The sequence below is a fragment of the Heptranchias perlo genome, chromosome 32 (genome assembly GCF_035084215.1).
Source record: "Heptranchias perlo isolate sHepPer1 chromosome 32, sHepPer1.hap1, whole genome shotgun sequence".
In the NCBI taxonomy this organism is placed as follows: Eukaryota; Metazoa; Chordata; class Chondrichthyes; order Hexanchiformes; family Hexanchidae; genus Heptranchias; species Heptranchias perlo.
In genome coordinates this window covers 17622004-17645265 of record NC_090356.1, presented here as the reverse complement: position 1 = coordinate 17645265, position 23262 = coordinate 17622004, and the positions used below count along the sequence as shown (strand labels likewise).

Here is a 23262-nt window from a genome sequence, read left to right as displayed (position 1 = left end):
TTGTTTTGGACTGCTCTAGCAAAGAGCTGGCACAGACACAATGGGCAGAATGGTCTCCTTCTGTGCTGTAAACCTCTATGGTTCTAAGTTTTCATTCTTCATGTGGGAGCTTAGGAAGCTATTCGCTCATGGAGTGCATCACAGCTGAGCTACTCTACATGCATCCATGTTATACCTAACCTTGGAATACTTGGTACTGACAACAAGTGGCCATATTCAAACAGTGTGTCATTCTCCAACATTAACATCCCTTACCTTGGTAAACACAAAAAAAATTAAATTGCGCCTACCTGTCAGTCCTGCGCCTGCTGCCCCAAATAACGATGCCATTATGGCAATTCCTGCTGTGGAACCGATTGCAGCTGCTCCTGCAGTTCCTACAATTGCTGCCGCCCCAGCTGCCACGAAGGGAGCAGCAAGGCCACCAGTGAGTCCTGCAGGTAACAATCAGAATACGTTAATGGCTTCACACAAAAGAGGGGTCGTGTCATTACATTACTGAGCTCAATGGTGCAGCTTTTTAAAAAAATGAATCACCACAAGAGTGTGGGTTCTTTTCCACACATGAAGCAGCATCAAATCTCATACATAACCCACTGCCTTATTTACAATTGCCTATCTACCAGCGTGTGATTCACCAACATATGCATGTGTGATACAAAAACAGGCAAGTACAATTCATACACCATATTTTTAATTGCACTACTAAAGAACATTCACATAGAAGTTGAACTAAATTTTACAGATCTAGATTTCCAAGTACCACATTTTGCTGGTTTGAGTTGGTTGAAAATTTCTGACTTTGCACTAATTTTGATTATTTCATTCCAGTGTTAGAAGGAGCTCTCAGCCCAACAGCATTTTTCAGTCAATTATTTCAGGATCATCTGAATGTTAAACACTCGCTTTTTTTTTCTCTCTTACTAAATTAAATGCTGTATAAAGTAACATGTGGCAATTCATCAAGTGGAACATATATCTCCACCAAGCTTGTGATTAACTGCTCAGTCACATATCTTCCTACTGTTGCCTGAAAACTCAAAAAATCACTCAAACGGCAGCCTACTCAATGTTCCAAGGTTTTAATATTAGCGAAGGACCAAATGTACTGTTGGCTGTTTTATAATATTCAAAAATGTCAGTGTTAGTTTAAGTATTTATAATGAACCTCTGCTTTACCTGAACGAAGTGTATTGTTGGTTATCAGTAGAAGTTTGTGCCGCTTACTTGCAACTGCTCTCAAAGCAGGTAGCAGATTTATATCAGTCTTTCCTTGTCAACCAGTTAAAATATGTTACTGTGAAACCAACTCTGATGAGCCACAGGAGACAGTCACTCCAACTATACAGACTGACAGTTTCATTATTAATCTGCAGAAGCTTCCAGATTAATTACTGCATCTCCAATTTCAATTTTCAGACTTAGGTCTATGATTTTTAATGTGCTTTCAGTTATAATGTATCTATCACATTTCCATCTCCTACTACACTGTTACCCGTTTCTGTTATAACTTACGTATCACAGTCCCATCTCCCAGTATAAGCTGGTTTTAGTTTAACGTACCTATCATCGTCCCATCTCCCAGTATAACCTGGTTTTAGTTATAACGTACCTATCATCGTCCCATCTCCCAGTGTAACCTGGTTTTAGATATAATCTACCCATCACAGTCCCATCTCCCAGTATAATCTGGTTTTAGTTATAACCTACCAATCACAGTCCCATCTCCCAGTATAATCTAGTTTTAGTTATAATGTACCTATGACAGTCCCATCTCCCAGTTTGACCTGGTTTTAGTTATAACATAGTTATCACAATTCTGTAATCCACTGTAACCTGGTTTCAGTTATAACATACCCATCACAGTCCCGCCTCTCACTGTAATCTGGTTTCAGTTATCATATACCCATCACAGTCCCATCTCTCACAGTAACTTGGTTGCAGTTACAACGTACCTATTACGGTCCCGCCTCCCACTGCAGCAAGTCCGATAAGGAAATATCTCTTCAATTTCTTTTTACGTTCTCTTTTTTCCCGAGAACTTTCAAATTCTCTGGAAATGTTGAAGAGGGATCAGGGTTAGGTGCAGTGTACAAAAGTAAATTAGCGAAGCAAGGAAACAGTCATGAAACTTCGCAGCGATTTCTCAGTATTTAAAATGTGTGTAGTAAAATAAGAATACTTACAGTGAGCACCATCCTTATGGAAAGGCAATTAAAAAGAAAACTGCGATCAGTATAAACTCAGTTACAGGCACCTTTATAATGTGAGATTACTGATATTTGGTATCATCAGTGTTATATCCATCTATTAAATAAGCGTATTTATAATAAATTACTGGTCTCATTTTAAAGATGTTCAAGCTCCAGACATAATCAGGATGTTCCCATCATTAATGGAGACACTAAAAAATTCACATCGTGACACTATTTTGGTCACATGATTTTACGCTATAGTTCTCTTTGAATACTAGAGGTTTTTTGTTTAAGAAACAGAAGGCCATTAAGCCCAACAAGCCTGGCCCTTTTCCACAGAATGAACCTACCTGCTTTCTCACCATATCCCTCAATTCCTTCTTTTTCTAAACACACATCTAATTGTCTCTGGAATCCATTGATACTGTCCACTTCAGTGTCTTTCCTTGATAATTTATTCCATAATTCAATATTACCCTTTAAGTGAAAAAGTTCGCCGACTTCCCTTCTTACTTCAAATTTCCTCATTTTCAACTTGTGTCCCCTGGGATTTGAACTCTTCACGAAACTGAACAATTTGCCTGAATCAGCTCGGTCAGTTTTTTTTCCTAATCGCAAAAATTTCAATCAGATCGCTCAAGGTCTTTTCTTCCAAATGGGGCAGCACTGAGGCTTCAAAAACAACAATGAGGCAAAGTAATGGACAATTCAAACAACAGATCGACGCAGCTCCGGGTCATAATGAGATGGCAATCGAGGGAGAAACTGGGCAGGAACTTTGTCCGAGGAGCTTGAACTTCTTTCAGAGTGGGAGAACGAGGACACCTACAGTCTGCGTGTCTGCCTCATCTATTCAAATGTACACCCGGACGGGATGCTGGTTTAATCGAAATGGTTTATAAAAACCCAAAACAATGCTGAACATTATTGCTTCATTACTGCATAAGATTAAGTGGGGCCCCACGACATTGCCAGATTTTACATCACTCGGCAATAGCGAAAGAAGCAGTCACGCTATTTAGGGTGTGTAGGTTGATTTCATAAATTGATGAAATACAGAAAAAGAACACATTACAAAAAAATATACTGCTAACATTATATATGAAATAGAAGCATCACATTCTCATGAACTCAATCATAAGTTGATTGCCTGGCAGTCCACGGCTGCACTTTTCTGTGTAATTTTGATTACATGGCTACCTAAAGTATCAAAAGGTGTTAGCAAATAAACAATCACACAGATGATCCAGATTTCCTTCATGTTACAATAAATGTTGCAAATTATCCAAAACACAAATATTGTATCTGTTTAGATACAACAGCAGGACTGCTGTTTCAGCCTCTCTATTATTCTCTGGCAAAAACACACCAGCTGGGGAAATCACTTCCTTATCGAGCCCTTCACGCAATTCACTGTATTTAAAATGTGATTCGTGTTTAGAAAGCTAAGTGAGTTGTAGAAATTACTTGAGAAAGACAGCAGAAATGTAACCAGAATAAAGTGCACACAGACACGGAAATGTACTGTAAAGTGTGAGCCCAGTGATCACAGAGTTCACTATCCTGTAGCTTACCTACAGCCTGATTTTAATACTGCAGAATAGATTTGTTCTCTCCTGTATTGCCAATTATGTTTTGTTCTTCAGACTCTCATTCACAAAGGATTGGGTTGAGACTAGATCGAACTCATTTCACTTAGAAGAGAGACTTTCATCCCATCAGTCAGGGCTTGACTGACCCGGTGTCCCTGAGATAAAAGGACAGAGATTCCAAGCCTCTGTGCCGTGCAGACCCCCGGAACTCAGCATTTCATTTGAGAAAGATACTGGTGACACTGTTGGGCCAAGATCTGCCGAAACACTTTTAAGTCACTGAGGAGACAAGTTAGTGTTCATTGACAGAGTCACATGAATCTGCTTTTAAAAATATGTAGATATTGTTTATTATTTTAAACGTTATGTTTAAAATGTCTTTTACTTGCCAGTGTGTAGCTTGTACTACTGCAGTGGTTGAAGAATTTATACATGTAAAAGAGCAAAGATTCATTAAGCTCTTGCGTTATAAATATTAATTCTCTGAAACCTTACACCATTTAATCACATATTATTGTGCACAGGGAGCATGTAACGAGTCTTACTGTACGTTAGGGGTCAGCCTTTGAGCTGCTGCCAGAACCAACAGCCAGTGCTGGTTTTATGTTGGACTTGAGCAATTTGGGTCAGGGTCAATATTCCATTTTCAATAGATAAATACGAAGGACTGTTGCCAACTGGAAATATCAATTTAATAAATACAGACGATGCAATATCCTGATCAACTGTCAGTATCACTCAGAAACTGGAGGTCGGCTCTTGTGGTAAAAGGGAAAATTCAGACGAGTGCAGCAAGGGAGGTTCTTCTAAAGCACATTGTTGGGCTCTAACCTGCATTCAACCTATGCTGCACCAGACCTCGGAGCAAGACAGAGTAAACGGAGCTTTACTCTGCATCCAACAGTGTACTGGACCTGGGTGTGTTTCATGAGACACAGATGAGCTTTACTCTGTACCTAACTCATGCTGTACTTTAGAGATGTCCAACCTTTTTGAAGCTGGGGACAAGATACATATGTCAAGACTAGTGAGTGTGCTGCATAGGACTAGGCAGAAATATGAATCCCCATACAGAAAAAAACACAAGATCGCCCCATACACACAAAAAGAGAAATTACTAAAAGTGTTAGGGTTAGAAAAAAGCCAGAAACAAAAAATGCGAGACCCTCATACACAAGAAACGCAAGGTGCCCCATTCAAAAAATCAAGTCCTCGTCCTGTGTCCCCCACCCCAACATCATCCTTCCCCTCTGCTTTCCTCACCCTCCGGTTCCCCATCCTTTCCTCCCTGTTTTCTCCTATTCTCCCCCACTCCCAAAACTTTGAAAACTTGGAAAATTCTAGTCTCAGATCTGGAGGACTGGTAAAAACTGATTCTTGATTGCTGTAAAAAGGCGTCAATCAGGGTGCAGCCTTTTCCCAGACCAAGGCCCAGGAAGTTTAAAAGAGATCAAGTCGAAATTGGCTTTGTATACCCATCTTGTACTTGATGGCAGTGATTGCTGGGGCAGTGTGGAGGTAGCATTAAATTAGCGGATTCATGTTGCCTGATGAGAAAGTACATTAAAATTTAAAAACTGTCACTGATTGGGAGCTAGAATAGGCCAATATACCCAATGTTTGATGTTGCAATATATACATATATATAGGTATATTATACACACACAGTAGATTTAATATATGCTATGCTAAGTAGTGAACTAAACAATGGAGGTCCAGCAGGATAAAAACATTGCAGACACACTGTAGTGACTTTCAAACAGTAATATAATCTAATGGCTCAAGCGAGAATTATAAAATACAACTGCAAAACCTGAGTGCTTTTTAACCATCGTCCAAACCCCGATTGGACTCTGCAAGTAATTACTTCATTGTTCTCTTAATCTTGTGATCACCCTGCTCCCTGTCACCTTCAAACCCCTGTCAAACTGCAGCTGCTGGGAGCCAATCTCACAGAACTCAATCCGAGTGACCCGTACAGATATAATGATCAGGGTTACAATAGGAATAAATTATGTGAACTGCTGGTATTTTTCTTAATGCTTTGATTAATTATATGTTCTATTTAGCAAATTTGCAACCTTGCGACCTCACCCTATTTCCCTCCCAGAGGAAAAAAGTCTAAATCCACAAGCTCATAAATGGTACTGTTTGAAGATAGGGCTGCTTATTCAGGACTCTGTGCCTGTTTAAGTGTTGCTACTTAATTACCGAACACACTGGAATTGTGAAATGTTTTCGAAGTCTAGGTTCTTCTCTTACTCTGATTCTTTTTCTTTATGTCCTTTCAGACTCTCTACCAATGATTCCTCAAAAACCTCCAGTTCTTCAAATGAAATGCGTAAGAGCCACGTGATGTGACGGATGAGGACCCTCGTACGGGCGTCATAATATCCTGCAACACAAACATGATATGTTGAATGGTGTATTCCAGTTAGAAAGCCCCGGAACAGCTGCAACTTTTACTGGTTTTGAATTACCATGATCTAGACATACTATATTTTATAACAACAAACATGTGAAATCTTGGGTGCTCCACATTCCAAACAGGCTCCAAAATGCTATTTTTCCAGATTAAGAAAAAAATTACATATATGTTTACCGTCAACTGATATTTTGATAAATTCAATTAGATAAAGGGAAGGTGTGATAGCACATTTACTGGGACCATCAGCAGGCCTTCCTCCAATACCCCACCTCCTCTAACACAACTACAGTCAATCTGACCCCATCCTTCCTGAAAACCTACACCACAGTGAACCCACTATCAGCACAAAGAGAGAGTGTGGGACAAGCAAACAATTCACATTATGTCTTAGAATATAGCATCATACAGAAATGCACTGCTTTATTCCAAGACATAAAATGAATTGCTGGCTTGTCCCACACACTCACTAGGACGGTGAAGAGCTAAGTTTCCTCAATACCCCACCACCCACTGATGACATTTTGATCGCCTCTCCAGTGATCTCAGACCATTAACTGTACCACCCTATTCTCAATTCACTCCTGAAACGTTAGTGATGTCTTCGTGTATAACCAACCCCTTTTGATCAAGCTGTGCAGGATTAACCCTGTGAAGCTTGCACTTTGCCAAACATTTACTCCGACTGGTAAATTTTATTTCCTCTCTCCCTAGTACTTCTCTGCGGATGGGTGTACAGCCACAGAATGATCAAAGCAGTCACCAAGAGACTATAGAGCACTGTGGCAAACGTTTTACTTTCCAATAGCACTTAGTGCTCCTCTCAATGACAGACAACAAAAATAGGTAAAAATGTAAGCAAAACACTTTTTAAACATGACATTTATTGTAACAAACATTTTTGTGCTCATCAAGGTGAGGAATTTCTGTGCTGGGGAATGGAACATTTTACATTTCAGGCGCCCGGTATCAGCTGGATCATAGCCCCATCAAACACTCCAAGGTTTGCTGCAGCACAGGTTACATACAGGGTAAAGCTCCCTCTATGCTGACTTAAAATATGCGCCAACCTCAGGACCGCCCTTTACTGCACCAGTGTAATGTCTTCTCATTTCCACATCAGCCATTCTGCAGCCTCTCTGAGGGAGACTAGCAACTTATTGTCAATTAGTACCGAAGTAAGGGCAGTTTTGTGATGTGGGTCCATCCCCACTGGGAATTGGGCTGCAACTAAAAATACAAGGATGTTACAACAGGGAAACAGGCCATTTGGCCCAACCAGTCCGTGTCGGCATTTACCTTTCACACGAGCAAATAGTTCCAATCACATTTACCAATGTCTCTTCAACCCCTTTTCCTTTATTCACCCAACCAATCTAATTTTGAATGTTAACATAGTTTCTACCTCAACCTCTTTGGAAGTGAATTCCACAACCTCGCAACTTTCAAAACTGGGCAAACTCATTCCATGCAGGACCCAGCCAACAGAGGAAACTTTCGTCCTGCCAATTTCAGCTGGATTTGAACACAGGTCTCAGAGGTGAAAGACTGGAGTCGAGTGGACTGCACCACCCAGTTCCCTTAGACAAAATGCTTCTACTGTATACACAGATAATAGTCTGTAGGAAGCAGGTTGAGCTTATAGGAAAAGTGTAAACTTTACAGCTCATGCACCACAAATATTTAACTTGCACAGTTTGAAAAAGGAACTACAGCAAATAAAGTTTATTTAGTTTCAGCTGGTTTAATTTTCTGTTTAAACACGAGAGCACTTTGCTTTCATCTGAGTAGTGTGTTTATTTTTCAATTTTCTTCCTCTCATCACGAAGGTGCTGATTCTAGCTGGGTACAGTTCCGTGGAGGCTGGCAGTTCTGCAATACCTCACACAAATTATTCATCATTTTTTATGTGAGCCTAAACAGTCAGTCTCCACAGGCTATTTAACAGCAGGAATACATCACCGCCAAGCTTGATCCTGTTCTGACCCAATGTCCACGGACATTTTCCACCAGAAGTCACTGGATATTTATCAGGGACAAGAATTCATTGCTCATTTTAACCCTTCCGTAATCCAATGGCACCAAGACCAATTGTAGCACCAGCTGCTACCCGACCAAGGTTGCGAACCCCCCAGAGACCGACAATCGAACCAGTGACATTCCTGGTCAATATAGCTCAGCACTCAGTGGATAGTGTACTCTTGCTTTGTATGGTTTGGTACCACCAGGCAGCTCACTCCTAGTCTGTGTGTTTCAGTATCACACAGAGTAGTGCTCTCATTACATAGAATGTATAGCACAGAAACAGGCCATTTGGCCCAAATCGTCTATGCCGGTGTTTATGCTCCATGAGCCTCCTCCCACCCTACTTCATCTAACCATATGTGTTTATCTAGCTTCCCCTTAAATGCATCCATTCTGATCACCTCAACTACTCCTTGTGGTAGCGAGTTCCACATTCTAACCACTCTCTTGGTAGAGATGTTTCTCCTGAATTCCCTATTGGATGGTTTGTATTGCTCAATGTTGTACTAGGTAGCACATTCCTAGTCTGTCCGGCTGAGTACCACACCAGATAGCACACTCCTGGTCTATGTGGCTCGGTGTCACACTGGGCAGCGCAATCATGATCTGTATTGCTCAGTATGGAACCATTTGAAAGATCTGTCCACTGAAACTTGGGGGGAGATAAGTGACAGGGGGGAAGATCTTGCCAGTAAATCAGCAGACACACTAATGAGGGCTGAGTCCTGGGGGAGGTGCCAAATATAACACATAGGATTCCCCACAGAGTGAAAATCAGGTAGGCAGCTAAAATCAGAGGTTGAGGGAGGGAAGTGAAAATCAGGGAGGGAGAAGTCAGAGTGCAGGCAAAAATCAAGGAAATATAGCTCGGACTGCTCTTCCTCAACCCCTGACAACAGACAAGAAGGAATAGCAAGGTTGTAGGGGTTTTATCTGTCCTCTCTCCTGCATAATAGTAGGTGGTGCTGACAGGGGAGGGAGGGGGTGTTGTAAAGAAATTCTAAAACATGGCCCATATGTCAATGTGGGAGGCAGTGTCACAATACCAGTCTAGGAGTCTGCTAAAGAGACAGAATGGCATTGATTTTTTTGATTGCTTAGGCTACCTCACGCTTGGTATGTGAACCAATGAAGAATATCTGTAATCATCTCATGTCTTTGTATAAATGCTATTTCTCTCTCTTGTTCCTCAAGTTTCAAATATCCAGTCCTACTCTTTCTCCTCCCTACATCCTCACCCTGTTGAAAACAAGACTTATTGAATTATCTCCTAACACAATTCATTCTTTCTCCGCATCTTAAAACTGTGGAATTCCTCACCTCCCTAAATTTTCCTTTCCTACTACAACCTACAGGCTTTTAAAATCCAAGCCTGGTGTCACCAAATCACTACTTTCTGATTTACCTTCTTTTTTGTTTTAATCAAGCAATCTTGGTCCTTCACCGAGATTGCTTGATTAAAACAAAAAAGCACTTAACACTTGAACACCATTAAGAAGAACCAGACACTGTCTCCATATATCACTGAAAGTGATCCATATACCAGTTCACCACACCTGTCTATTTTATGATTCTCAGCTTCATGACGACTATAATGTAGCAGTGGGTTAATAGTAGCTCCTGCTGATACACAGCTAAGATGTTACATGACCGTTCACAACCTTGGCGTCATTTTTGACCCTGAGATGAGCTTCTGACTCCAATTCGCTCCATTACCAAGACCGCCTACTTCCATCTCCATAACATCGCCAGTCTCCGCCCCTGCCTCAGCTCAGCTGCTGCTGAATCCCTCATCCATTTTCATTTTACGTCTAGACTCGACTATTACAATGCTCTCCTGGCCGGCCTCCCAACTTGCACCCTCTGCAAACTTGAGCTCATCCGAAACTCTGCTGCCCGTATCCTAACTCGCACTAAGTCCTGTTCACCCATCAACCCTGTGTTCGCCAACCTACATTGGTTCCCAGTCTGGCAACGCCTCGATTTATAAATTCTCATCCTGGTTTTCAAATCCCTCTATGGCCTCACCCCACTTTCTCTGTAGCCTCCTCCAGTCCTACTACCCTCCGAGATCTCGGCGCTCCTCCAATTCTAGCCTCTTGCGCATCTCCGATTTTAATCGCTCCACCATTGGCGGCTGTGCCTTCAGCTGCGTAGGCCCAAAGCTCTGGAATTCCCTTGCTAAACCTCTCCGCCTCTCTTTACTCCTTTAAGACGCTCCTTAAAACCTACCTCTTTGACCGTCACCTGTCCTAATATTTCCTTATGTGGCTTGGTGTCAATTTTGGTTTGATAAAGCTCCTGTGAAGTGCCTTGGGACATTTTACAAGCGCATCACTCTGCACAAATCCATCTAACTATCGCTTGAACTCATTTATACTGCCTGCTTCAATGACCTTCCCATGGAAGTTATTCCACAAATTGATCACTTTTTGGGTAAAAAGGGTCCCCCTGACTTCCCTTCTTATCCCTAACTGAAGGTGGTGTGGAATGGACTTCTAAGGAACGTAGCAGGGGCTAACTGTATCCACAAGTTTTACTATGTTAATGGCACTAAATAAATGCAAATTGTTGTTGTTGTTTTATCCTGATAGTGAATGAATTATTTGATTCATTGGTTTGGGATCTCTAAAATATGTATTTTTCACAACTATAATTAAACACAAAACAATTGACTCTTTGGAGCAATAACTACAACATTGTAATTTCATTCAGAATTTAGGATGCCAGTTTAGAAACAACACCCATGTCTGTCATGGCCATGTCGGATCTTAGTGACTTACAAATACTGAATACTCAAAATAGAATATCAGCTACCCCCAGGTCATGAACACCATGGGCATGATTTTAGCAAGGAGGCAGAAAGGGAGCTGTTTGGAGAGGGGGGGGGGGGGGGGGGGGTGGCGGTGAGGAAAGAGAAAGATAATAGGACGCAAAAATCGGTTGATCGCAGGGTCATGTCGCTCCGGTTGAGCTTGTTGGGCCTGGAAGAAGAACTCCTGCTCCTCCTGGCCCATAAGCAGTGCAATAAAGGCACTCACCTCATGGATCCGGCCCTTCCCGCCTGCTGATTCACGTCAGCTGAAAGAAGCAATGGGAAACCCAAACAGGTAAGGTCTTCCTTAATACACAAAAAATTAAATACCTCAGATATCACAATGAGGTACATTGCCTCTTTAAGTATCAGCCCGTCAGCTTTAAGTGGGGGTGGGACTTCCAGGCATCCAAACACACCTGGGTCAAACCCGGAAGTGGGCACGTTGGAGCCGGGATGCGGTCCCGCTCCAAAAATCCACCACTTTTACTGCCCACTCGTCCCCAACTCACCTGTTCTTGGGGGGTTAAAATTACCCCCCCATGAGTCAGATGCAGATCAGGCACAGCACAGATTAGATACAGTAAATGTCAGAGGTGAAAGGCCAGCATCTAACCTACTGCATCATCCAGTTCCCTTAAGTGGTCATTCTTCATATTTGAGACTGGACAGAGTATTCGATCGGCCAAGCCCAATCCTGTTCAGCCGATGTCCACATGCACTAACTTCTACTAGAGATCACTAGACAGAAATCATAAAGATAAACACTGACTGATTTTCCACATCAGCTAACTCAGCACAAACCAGGAATTGAACCTGAGACCTTAGCGGTGTATGTGGCTCAGTTGTTCACTGCCTTAACCACTGGGCCATCAGGGGAGGTAAGTCAGCATTTTTAGAGTAGCAAGAGAAGGGGGCCAAAGATAGATCCTTGAGAAGCGCTATGCGCCTTCAGGTACCTGGCAGGTACACAGCAAGGGTGGAATTTTATTTTTTTTAAAAAAAATCAGTATTAGAAGCAGTAGATGGGATTATTGCCTTGCAACCTGTTCCTAATGGAATCACTAAATGGGATTATTTCCTTCACACGCTATTCTTGATTGAATCAACAAACTTGATTATTACTTTGCATATTGTTCCTGGGTAGAATTAGTAAATGGAAATAGTGCCTCACACACTAATCCTTGGATTGAATCAGTAAATAGTATTACAGATCAGCAGAAGTTTATTCAGGAATCAGCTGAGGCGCAATATCCACTATCTGAAAGATGAATTTGGCTTCGGTGTCCTTTGTGCTCAAACAGCCTAGCTACACTTGCTGCCTGGGATCACACATGAAAATGGCCACTAGCTGGACAAGACTTAGCTGTGATATGCTCCCTCCCATGGGTGAACTGACCTGCTAAAACTCACTGCATAGGCTCAAAGAATGGCCACTTGAGTGAGGTAGGTACTGCAAGGCAGCTAGCACCTTTAGAACTGTACTCTAAGCAAGGAGTCAATGCCTTCAGGAGAGGAACGGAGAGCACTGAAGGTGGTTAAAAAATATTCTTTCCAAAATAAACTGAGAAAATGGTGGAATTACACAGCAGGTTGGTCAGCATCTGCAAGGGAAAAGACAGGTGAACCTTTCATGTGACCCTTCATCAAAGCCCCAAACTATAAACTTTTCTTTTCAAGTGCTAACAGACCTTCTGTGCACTTCTGGTATTTTTTGTTTTTATTTCAGATTTGCAGCATTCACAGCTTTTCTTTCCCCATGTAATGGAATTTCTGTTCAATGTCACATGTAAGGTTGAAGAAATAAGTGGCTCATTTAAAATCAGGAACTGGGTAATGGTTTGGAACATTAGAGAGTCAGTAAACTCTCATGGTATCGATGTAAAACTCCATTTATTGGAATCCTGAACTTTGTTCAACTCCTCCCAGGTTAATTACTTCCTCAATCATGATGATTCTCTGAAAACAATCCCCTGTAATCAGACTGGTGAGTAACAAACTATATCTGTACTTTGGAAATTTTCTGCATCAGCAAAACATCCGAGGCTAGGCACACAGCAGCTGCACTGTTCACATCCCTGGCTTTAGATTAAGCTCTTCAATGAATAATGATGACCTGATTCAGGAATGTTTTGCAGTATGGCAATACAACAATCCCAACCCATAGTGTGCTCAAAGAAATTCAATATTTCAGACACAAATAAAAACTCAACCCACATAATTCTCAGAATACTAAGCATTTTATGAATCTACAATAAGCAAATTAATTGCAATTTTTTTATTAGAAACCAGGTGCAGGACCAAAACCCATATTGCAGGAAACCACCAAGGTAAGAAGAGGAGGTAAATCAGGAACTAATGAGTCGGTAACACCAAGCTTCAGCTTTAAAAACCTGAGGGAGGTAAGAAGTTTCACAGTTTTCAAGATCCAGGGAAAGAATGAGCAAGAGGCTGGGAGTGTGGTGCACAAGGTTATACTGTCTAACGGACAGGATGAGCAATAACGGGCTTGATGCTCTTTTCTTGTTTGTCTTTTCATATGTTTGTAGAGTAACAGACAGCATAATGGATCTCGTCTTCAACACAGTAAAGGCGCAGGGAAGAATATGAGGCCTAAGCCAGGTAGCCTGAACCTTTATCGCTCTGATTATTAAATGAAGTTGATGGTAACAGATCAAGAGGCAGGCAAAGAGAAACATGGTCAGATTATGTGATAGAATAGCCAGTACCTAACTGGGCCTAGACCCTGGCCGAGGGAGTAAAGCCCCAGGAGCTTGGACTATAGCCACGGTACTAGGTCAATTCACAGAGGGCGTGATCAGGACAGCAAGGAGCAGACAGGGCCAACAAGTGAAAAAGTACTGTAGAGCAGAGATCTCCAAACATCTGCAGTTGGATACACGGGTCAAAACCAGTGAGTGGGCTACATATGATTATGCAATAATACAAGCCCCATACATAAAATTTGAGACCTCCATACATAAAAAAGTGAGACATACGATGCCCCCATCCTTTCCCCCTAGCCAGGTCCTTGTTTGTCATTTTTGTTTTTTTAAACCCATATGTAAATTCACTTTAGAAGGGAAAAGCATAATGCTGAATACAAAAAACAAGAAAAATGGAAACCTTAAAATAGTTGGCTGCTTTGAGTTCTGCTCATGCCACAAGGTCTGATTTGTTGCTCTTAATAAATCCCCTCCTCACCCTGTGATGCCTTCACTGACCTTGATTGAAATCTGAGCTTCTGAGGCAGAATTTGCCAGTCAAAATTACTTTTGCTGCGGAGATTAAGTAAGGACCTTCAGAACATTGACTAGTGATCATTTTGACACCATTGAATCCTGCGCTCTGGGTGATGATATCCACCAAAACAATATTAAAGCAGCGCGGGAAGAGGGAGGGAATGTCATAGCATGGAGGACGGGAGGGAGCGCTCCACAATCAGGGAGCAGCCATTTCCAATACTCCAGGCCCAAGAACTTTAAATGGCTTCAAGGTGCTGAAGTTGGCTTTCCACACAAGCTAAAAAGGGAATCAGGAGATTTGCAGGGCAGATCAAAGACGCTCATGGGCTGCCTCCAAGACATCACCGTTGTAGGGCAATGGAATAATCAACAAATGTATATTCCATGTCTGCGGTATATGGTCATGACGTTTGGCCTTAGGATATTAGGCCCGATTTGGTCCAGGCCCTGGAGTACAGGGGTGTGGGTGGATGGTTATAGTGCTAACTGCTACTAAGGAAGGGCATACCCAAGAAGAGGCTGCTGATTTCACACGGTGAAAGAGAAATGGAGCAATTATCATTTAGGATAAGGAAGTTTATGGGCATATTTGTGAATTTACTGAATTTTTATGTGTTGATTATGTGAGATTTATTATTAAAAGGTATATAACATGGTGGGTGAGGAACTGTCATGGCAGCTGTATGATACAGAAAAATGTGGATAGGGTGTGGCTGGTCATTTTTGCGATGGAACAAATCAGAAATGACATTACAGAGATGGTTCTAGGATCTGAATGCTTCCTGATTCTGGGATCCCATTGGTTGAATAGTTAGACTGTAATGACTATGGTCTCTGGTTAACTGATCTGATTGGTGGAAGGGAAGGGCTGTTATAACACTATATTTATCTGTTGTGCATTTCCAGCATTTTCTGTTTTTACAGTTATAGAATCCAGAACTCACCATCTTTCAATGAAAAGGAAACAAGATCCTGAAATGGAAGAACAGCAAAGTGATAAAATTAGGTTGAATATTTAAGTTTTTCCAAAATGTGCAAATATTTCACAGAAATTGTCATAAAAACATGTGCAGCATCAATTGAACTGCAAGAAACCAAGTGAAATTACAAAGCAAGGACAGAAGACACAACAGCACACCAGGATGCGATATAGAACGTGTACCTGAGTGATCAGGATTGGACTGTCCTTCAAAGCCGGTTCTTCAAGCAGCAGGTCGGCAAATGTGTCTGTTCCTTCCCCTCCCATTCCATTGGCAAAGGCCTCCATGACTGGCAAGACAGATTCTGAAAGCTGCAACCATTGTACAAGCCCTTCAATAAATTCCATTCTGAACAGCCTACAAAACCAAAGAAATGTATTTAGTTACCCTGCTTTAACACAACTCGCAAATAAAACTGCCTAGCACATGCATGTATACATATGTGCACCCATAATACACACCCATGCATGTATACATGTACAATGACACACCTATATACATGCAGTCGCACAAACACCCATGCATGTATACACATGTACATTGACTCACTAGTGTGAAATGCACATGTGCATCCATACACATTCATGTGTGCACTCACACTCATGTATGTACACCTGCATCACACACATACCAATATGTAAAACCAGCAAAAGCCTAACAGCTTCAAAAAAACTGACACAGCCCCACAATAAGCAGACAGCTCAATAACAGTTCTGAATATAGATCTATGGTATGTGAAAACTGGAAGTTCTTTGGGACATGGGCTTGTCATAATGTAAGCTCCAAGCGTACCCAACATTGCATCATTTTTATTATAGTACATAAAAGCACAGTTAGCAGCAGTTGGAAATTACTGAAGGGGGATGTGACTGCTGAAGGTATGAGAATTATTTTCTGTGGGGATATACTTGCAAACATTTTGTATTTTGACAACTGAATAGCTACATTTCATGGCATTTTGGAACCTACTGTCATTCTGAAAGCAAATCTCAGTATTTTCTAATCAAGAAAAACATATCATTCCAATCCCACTCTCTATTTATTTCCAAACCGGGGCAATTGCACAAGTATAGTGACAGAAATGATCAAATAAAGGCAGTTAATACATTCACACCAGGAGACATTACCTCGTCTCAAAAAAGCAGCTGCAACCAGCATCAAAGAAAATAAACTTCACATAAGGCAACAGCGGGACATACTCCAGAAAGTGCCTTTTGAAGATAATATTAAGTTTTTAGAAGCTGCATTTTAGAAGCTTGTTATATATAAAATTTCTTTGGGGACAAACTCTAAATAAACACACCCATAACCTACAGCTCAGCTAATTTTTTCTGCCTCAAATTTAGGTAACAATGAGTGAAAGTACCATCTAATTGATTCCAGTCTTATCCTTCAACTTATCTGGTTCTAACAGGCTCCAGTCTTACATTCCAAATGATCTGCTTGGATAATACTGATAACCTCCAATGCCAGTGAAAAAAGCTGATTTTTCTTGTAAAACGCTGACACCTGGGTTGAAAAGCTGACATTCAGCATTTATGAACATACCCATGAATGTACACAAGTGTACACACACAAACCCATGTTTGTGGATCATACTTGATCAGCATGCTCAGAATATCTCCAAATTTTGTAGATACTTCGTAGCAGGGAGATGATCGTAGCAGGGAGATGATCGTAGCAGGGAGATGATCGTAGCAGGGAGATGATCGTAGCAGGGAGATGATCGTAGCAGGGAGATGATCGTAGCAGGGAGATGATCGTAGCAGGGAGATGCACAAAATGCAAATCCACCAGAAACTGATCCCAAATGCTCAATATCTGGTACTGCCCCGTATGGACTACTCTCAGGTTGCATCCCAGGTCTGTACTGAGTTACCTGAGCTCAGCTAGGACAGCAGTGGAGCTACAACAATTGACCTTAGTGCCCCAGGGTTGGGAGAGAAAAAAAAAATCAGCCAGGGTTCCCTCGAATGATTGCTATTCAGTGATCCCTGCTGGAATTGTGTGTATGGTGGTTGTGGAAATCAATCATTCAGTATTAACACCTGCTGAGTGCTAGCATCTTACACCAGAGTACTAACCTGTGTTCCCCTCCAGGAAACAGCAATGAAAGCGTAACACCGCATAGGCCGCCATATGCAAACCTTCCTGGTTCACTCAGCAGTCGACCCACCAACTCCAGCGGCTCTTTCTCATCACCTGAGCAGCTCATCTTCACAGGGCTGTGAGCTGCACTGTCCTGGTCAGTGGCATGGACATTTTCAGCTGGTGTTAGAGGAAAAATATGTATTTTAAAAAAATTAAATAACAAAAATAAAGAGCAAAGCAAGAACAGCAGAAACAGTGAAGTAACTACCATACTATTTCCTGACTATTATTCTGCAACAAGCTGGCGGCAATAAATCACACTCATTAGTTGTTCTGTGTAGGTAGTAGAACACATCGACAATGCACACCACAGCATCCATGCTGACTGTTTCTTGTTGTCAGCAGCTATCCTTAAACAGAATAAAAGGACCCCATGAAATTCACACTATATATTACAGAAAATATCAAATACTCCAGAGTGTTTTCAAATCTAATCTTAGGACTCAGATAACAGTAATAAATGACTCAACCTTCGTTCTTGGAGCTTAAAATGTCACCTGAACTCCTCAATTAGACCAATACCTTCTAATTAGATCCAGGTATCTATTGTTCCGTATTGACATTTTTCATAGAGTTTAGACAGCATGCACACTAAACTGCAGTAACACAAATCTCAGTAGGAAAACAGGAACAACTTCTTACAATGTTCCTCAAACTTGAGGCTGTGAAAAATACAGCACGCAGTGTTATTCATTAACCTTACGTGTAGGTTGTGACCTTCAAATGCATACTCACCCTGCAGCGAAGTATGACATATGATCCAATTGTAGAAAATGCTGTTCAAAACAAGATTTAGAGCTCCACAATGCAGGTGGAACGGAATTATTCTGGCTCCCAAACTAGAGCAAGACTAGTTTTTTCATTAACTGCTGTGACTTAAGAAATCTGAGTTTGCGACATTTCCCCATGTAGTTTCTGTGTACAATCATACAGCAAGTGACCATTCTAATAACACAGAAAGGCTCCTGACACAGAGGCAGGGGATTGTTTGCTTGATACACTAACTCAAATGAGCTGCAGGGTAGGGAGGAAGCTTGAGGACAAGTCTCCCATAACAGATGTTAAAGTGTACTCAGTTGAATAGTTGAAGATCCAGAATTCACAGAGCCCCCATCTGCATTTATTTTACTGGTTGTGACCAACCCCCCAGTTCAAGAGACCACATGAGTTTTACTTGATGGACTGTTTCACACTGATTTCAAACAACATTAACTGGACCATGGACCACCACCCGCCTAGGTACTAGATCAGTACTAGAAGCTCATAGATAACTTAGAAGAAAGTACTTGCATAATAATTCAGTTCCACCTGCGTTGTGGAGCTCTAAATCTTGTTTTGAACAGCATTTTCTACATAATGCCTTGCATGATCTCAGGACATCCCAAAGTGTTTTACAACCAATTAAATACTTTTGAAATATAATCACTGTTGTAACGTAACAGCCAATGAGATAATGACCAGATAATCTGTCTTAGTGATGTCGGTTCAGGGATAAATATTGGCCAGGATGCTGGAAGAACTCCCCTGATCATCTTCGAATAGTGCCATGGGATTTTTTATCTCCACCTGAGAGGGCAGACTGGACCTGGACCGAAAGACGGCACCTCCGACAGTGCAGCACTCCCTCAATACTGCGCTCAAGTCTCTGGGGTGGGGCTTGAACCCACGACATTCTGACCCAGAGACCAGAGTGCTACCACTGAGCCAGGGCTGACACTTTTAGTACTGTATTGTGACATTGGGTCTGCTAGACCTCCCTAAAGCTTATGACACTCCATTGTTAAAGATGTGGAAAGATGGAGGCTCCATCACCAAGCAGTAGAATAGGAATGAAACCGAATAGAATCCCCAAAACAAATTACTTGTCGCATGATAGGAAGTGATTTCAGCCAACTGAGAAAGGGCAAAGGGCTGACGTGAACAAGTTACATAGAAGAAAGCAGAATAGGAGGGCAAGGTTTTCTCGGATTGGTAAATCCTTACTTGTATTTTCATAAAATCTAGTATACAATTTGCATGTGTGTATAAGTTACTCTGTTATTCTGCAGCTGTAATTTTGGTACATCCTTATCCACATGCTGACCCTTGATGACATCAACCATAGGCACGGGGTCAGCTTTTGCATGTACGTGTTGACATCTAGCTTTAATCTTTCACCACCTCCCGTCTCAGGCAGAATCATATGACTCACAAGCTTGACGTCCTGTTCAACCTGAATTGAGCTTCAAACCAAACATGCTATCCATCACCAACTTCCACCTCTGCTCTGAAACTGTTAGGCATGCATTTGTTGCCTCCAGACTTGACTACTCTAAAGCTCGCCTTGTTGTCCAAGTCAATACTCTATACAAGCTCATTATTAACCCATTGACTGTACGCAGCACTCAAGATGAAGACAAGCCAATGCTTTATAAAGCTCACTATTACTCTAGCTCCTATGCTCTGTCCCTCTGGCTATACAACATGAGATCTTGTTTTCCTAAAATGGTGGTTTCAGCAGAAAGTTTCAAAGCTAAATTGTTGTCAGCTTGCTTATAAATTTAAAGAAACACACAAATGATTTTGCTTTTGCACTCGGTCATCCCTTGCAAATGAGTTGGATCAAAAAAGGAAGATAAGAACATAAGAAATAGGAGCAGGGGTAGGCCATCCGGCCCCTCGAGCCTGCTCCACCATTCAACAAGATCATGGGTGATCTTCTACCTCAACGTCATTTTCCTGCACCATCCCCATATCCCTTGATGCCTTTAATATCTAGAAGTCTATTGATCTCTGTTTTGAATGTACTCAATGCCTCAGCCTCCACAGCCCTCTGGGGTACAGAATTCCAAAGATTCACCACCCTCAGTGAATAAATTTCTCCTCATCTCAGTCCTAAATGGCCACCCCTTATTCTGAGACTGTGACCCCTGATTCTAGACTCCCCAGCCAGGGGAAACATCCTCCCTGCATCAAGCCCTGTAAGAATTTTGTATATTTCAATGAGATCATCTCTCATTCTTCTAAACTCTAGAGAATACGGGCCTAGTTTACTCAATCTCTCCTCATGCTGGGAGAACCTTCACCACGGACTGCAGCGGTTCAAGGCGGCGGCTCACCACCACCTTCTCAAGGGCAATTAGGGATGGGCAATAAATGCTGGCCATGCCAGTGACACCCACATCCCACGAACGAATAAAGAAAAAACAATCCCGCCATCCAAGGAGTCAGTCTGGTGAACCTTCGTTGCACTCCCTCTATGGCAAGTATATCCTTTCTTAGGTTAGGAGACCAAGATTGTACACAATACTCCAGGTGCGGTCTCACCAAGGCCCTATATAATTGCAGTAAAACATCTTTACTCCTGTACTCAAATTCTCTTGTAATAAAGGCCAACATACCATTTGCCTTCCTAACTGCTTGCTGCACCTGCATGTTAGCTTTCAGTGATTCATGTACAAGGACACCCAGGTCCCTTTGAACATCAATATTTCCCATTCTCTCACCATTTAAAAAATACTCTGCATTTCTGTTTTTCTGACCAAAGTGGATAACTTCACATTTTTCCACATTATATTCCATCTGCCATGTTCTTGCCCACTCACTTAGCCTGTCTATAGCCCCTGGAAGCCTCTTTGCATCCTCCTCACAACTCACATTCCCACCTAGTTATGTGTCATCAGCAAACTTGGAAATATTACATTTGGTCCCCTCATCCAAATCATTGACACAGATTGTGAATAGCTGGGGCCCAAGCACCGATCCCTGCGGTACCCCACTAGTCACAGTCTGTCAACCTGATTCATTGTATACATTAGTTTCACAATAAATTTTGGTGCCAGCAAGAACACACAATACATATTTGGTCATTTGTGATGCACTGTGCTCCACACTGGATACTGTAAGTGATTGAGGTCAGAGCAGTCAGTGAAGCCCAAGACTTCTCCTGCCACTGGACCTAGAACCTATTTGTAGAAACAAAATCCTACTCAGATTTGGACCCAATGGTCACCAGTTCAGCAGGAAATGGTATTAGTTGGGTATTTGCCCTGCAGGGGCACCACTCTTTGGATTTGCCCAGGGAGAATTATTGCTTTGTGCATTTACCAAGGGGGTTTGTATTATTCTGGATAATTAACCCAGATGAGGGCAACTATTATTCTGGCTGAGGGGACAGTTATTTTGCAGGATATTTACCAGGTGGAGAGTAGATATTATTTCAGGTAGAGTATTTACTCAAGTGTAAGCAGGTATTACTCTCCCCCACAGGTAAATACAGAAAGAGTGGGTATTATTCTGATTATATAACTGCCTTTTACAACTTCAGGACATCCCAAAGCACTTTACAGCCAATTAAGTTTTTTTTTGAAGTGTAGTCACTGTTTTAATGTAGGGAACAAAGCAGCCAATTTGCACATATTAAAGTCCTACAAACAGCAATGCGATAATGATCAGATAATCTGTTTCAATTATGTTGGTTGAGTGATAAATATTGCCCAGAGGAGAACTCCCCTGCTCTTCTTCAAAAAGAGTGCCATGGGATCTTTTACATCCACCTGAGAGGACAGTGGTTTAAAGTCTCATCCAAAAGACAGCACCTCCAACCAGGCAGCACTCCCTCAGTAATGCACTGAAGTGTCAGCCTAAAGTTTGTGCTCAAGTCTCTGGAGTGGGACTTAAACCCACAACCTTCTGACTCAGAGGCCAGAGTGCCAGCCACGAAGCCATGGCAACTATGACTGAGTATTTATATGTGTGAAGGGACGGGTACTATTCTGGGTATTTACGCCCCACAGTAGCAACCAGTTAATAACTGTTTCGCTCCGTCTTTCCTGTCACAGCTTCCGGTACAAAGGCGGTTTAGTTGTTGGGGTAGAGGCGCCGCTTCGGCCTGGGTACCGCCTGAGGCCTAGCTGAGACAGCCGCAAACTCGGAGCGGAGCCAGGCCGCTGCCCCAGGCTGAGGTAGGAAATGCCGCAGGAGGCCCGATGCGTAGGGCGGCGCCAATTACCTGCAGGAAGCCGGGTCCACGGTCCGGGATCGGCCTCTAGTTTCACGCCGCCGGTTACGGTCACCAAGCGAGAGCGCGCACCTACGTATCGAGCGGGAGCGGGAGCGCGCGGAACCTGCACCGTGCACCAGCCTGGAGAAGTGTGACTTGTACAATATAAATTGCAGCAAAACAAGGAAATAAACACCAACTGCCGCGGCCAAACCTAACGCACGCGCAGGTTTAATTCATTAAAGACTCATTTATTTAACAATAAACATAATTCTGATCCTTTCCTCCAATTCGCCTCCTCCTCCGAAAGTGCTGACTCTTGTTGGCGTAGGGTTTCCATGAGCACTGTCCACCTTTCCGTACCTCAGCCTAATGTTCATGGGTGCGTCTGGGCAATTACTGCCAGCGGGATATTCGACTGTGGAGAGCATCACTTTCCTCGGATCCCATCTTCACTGCACGTCCTTACACGCATGCACTTTTGAGCAGGAGTCACTGCATAGTGATCAGGAGGGGGAACCCTGGCTGAATCGCCCCTCCCTAACCCAGGGTGCTTACAAAAAGGCATTCCAAAGGATTCAATGAAAGGAAACAAGGGTGTTACCCCATTTAAGGTCACCGGAGCAAGAGAACAAGTTAATTTGTCCTTATATACAGGAGAAGACTAATGGGTGCATAACTCAAGTTTCAAAAATTCCACGCTCCAGATCTTTGGCCGCCCGGTGAGGAGGGGGGCGGGCAGGTCAGTGGACGTCCTCGTGGGCTTGCTCATGGGCCTGTCCAAGGTGGCCACCCACAGGTCCAGGTTGGTCGTGGCCCGTGGGGGCGGTCGCTCGGACTGTCTGCCTCTCTT

At 42.4% G+C, this 23262-nt stretch overlaps 1 protein-coding gene across 4 annotated transcripts in view; it reads right to left on the bottom strand.

Moving 5' to 3' along the window:
- Positions 1–22862, bottom strand: part of tmco4 (transmembrane and coiled-coil domains 4) — a 78140-nt gene extending 55278 nt beyond the window's left edge. For 2 of the 4 annotated variants that reach the window (XM_067970499.1, XM_067970502.1), the window contains exons 1-7: positions 22419–22499; positions 17362–17545; positions 15460–15634; positions 15242–15269; positions 6050–6182; positions 1956–2053; positions 291–434 (exon numbers count right to left, since the gene is read on the bottom strand). In XM_067970499.1, coding sequence (XP_067826600.1) covers positions 291–434; positions 1956–2053; positions 6050–6182; positions 15242–15269; positions 15460–15634; positions 17362–17492 — 709 coding nt within the window. In that variant the 5' untranslated portion in view covers positions 17493–17545; positions 22419–22499. Of the gene's footprint in view, positions 1–290; positions 435–1955; positions 2054–6049; positions 6183–15241; positions 15270–15459; positions 15635–17361; positions 17546–17950; positions 18064–22418; positions 22500–22772 lie in introns of those variants that run through there. The other 2 variants (XM_067970501.1, XM_067970500.1) reach the window with 2 other exon arrangements.
- Between the last annotated feature and the right edge of the window lie 400 nt (positions 22863–23262).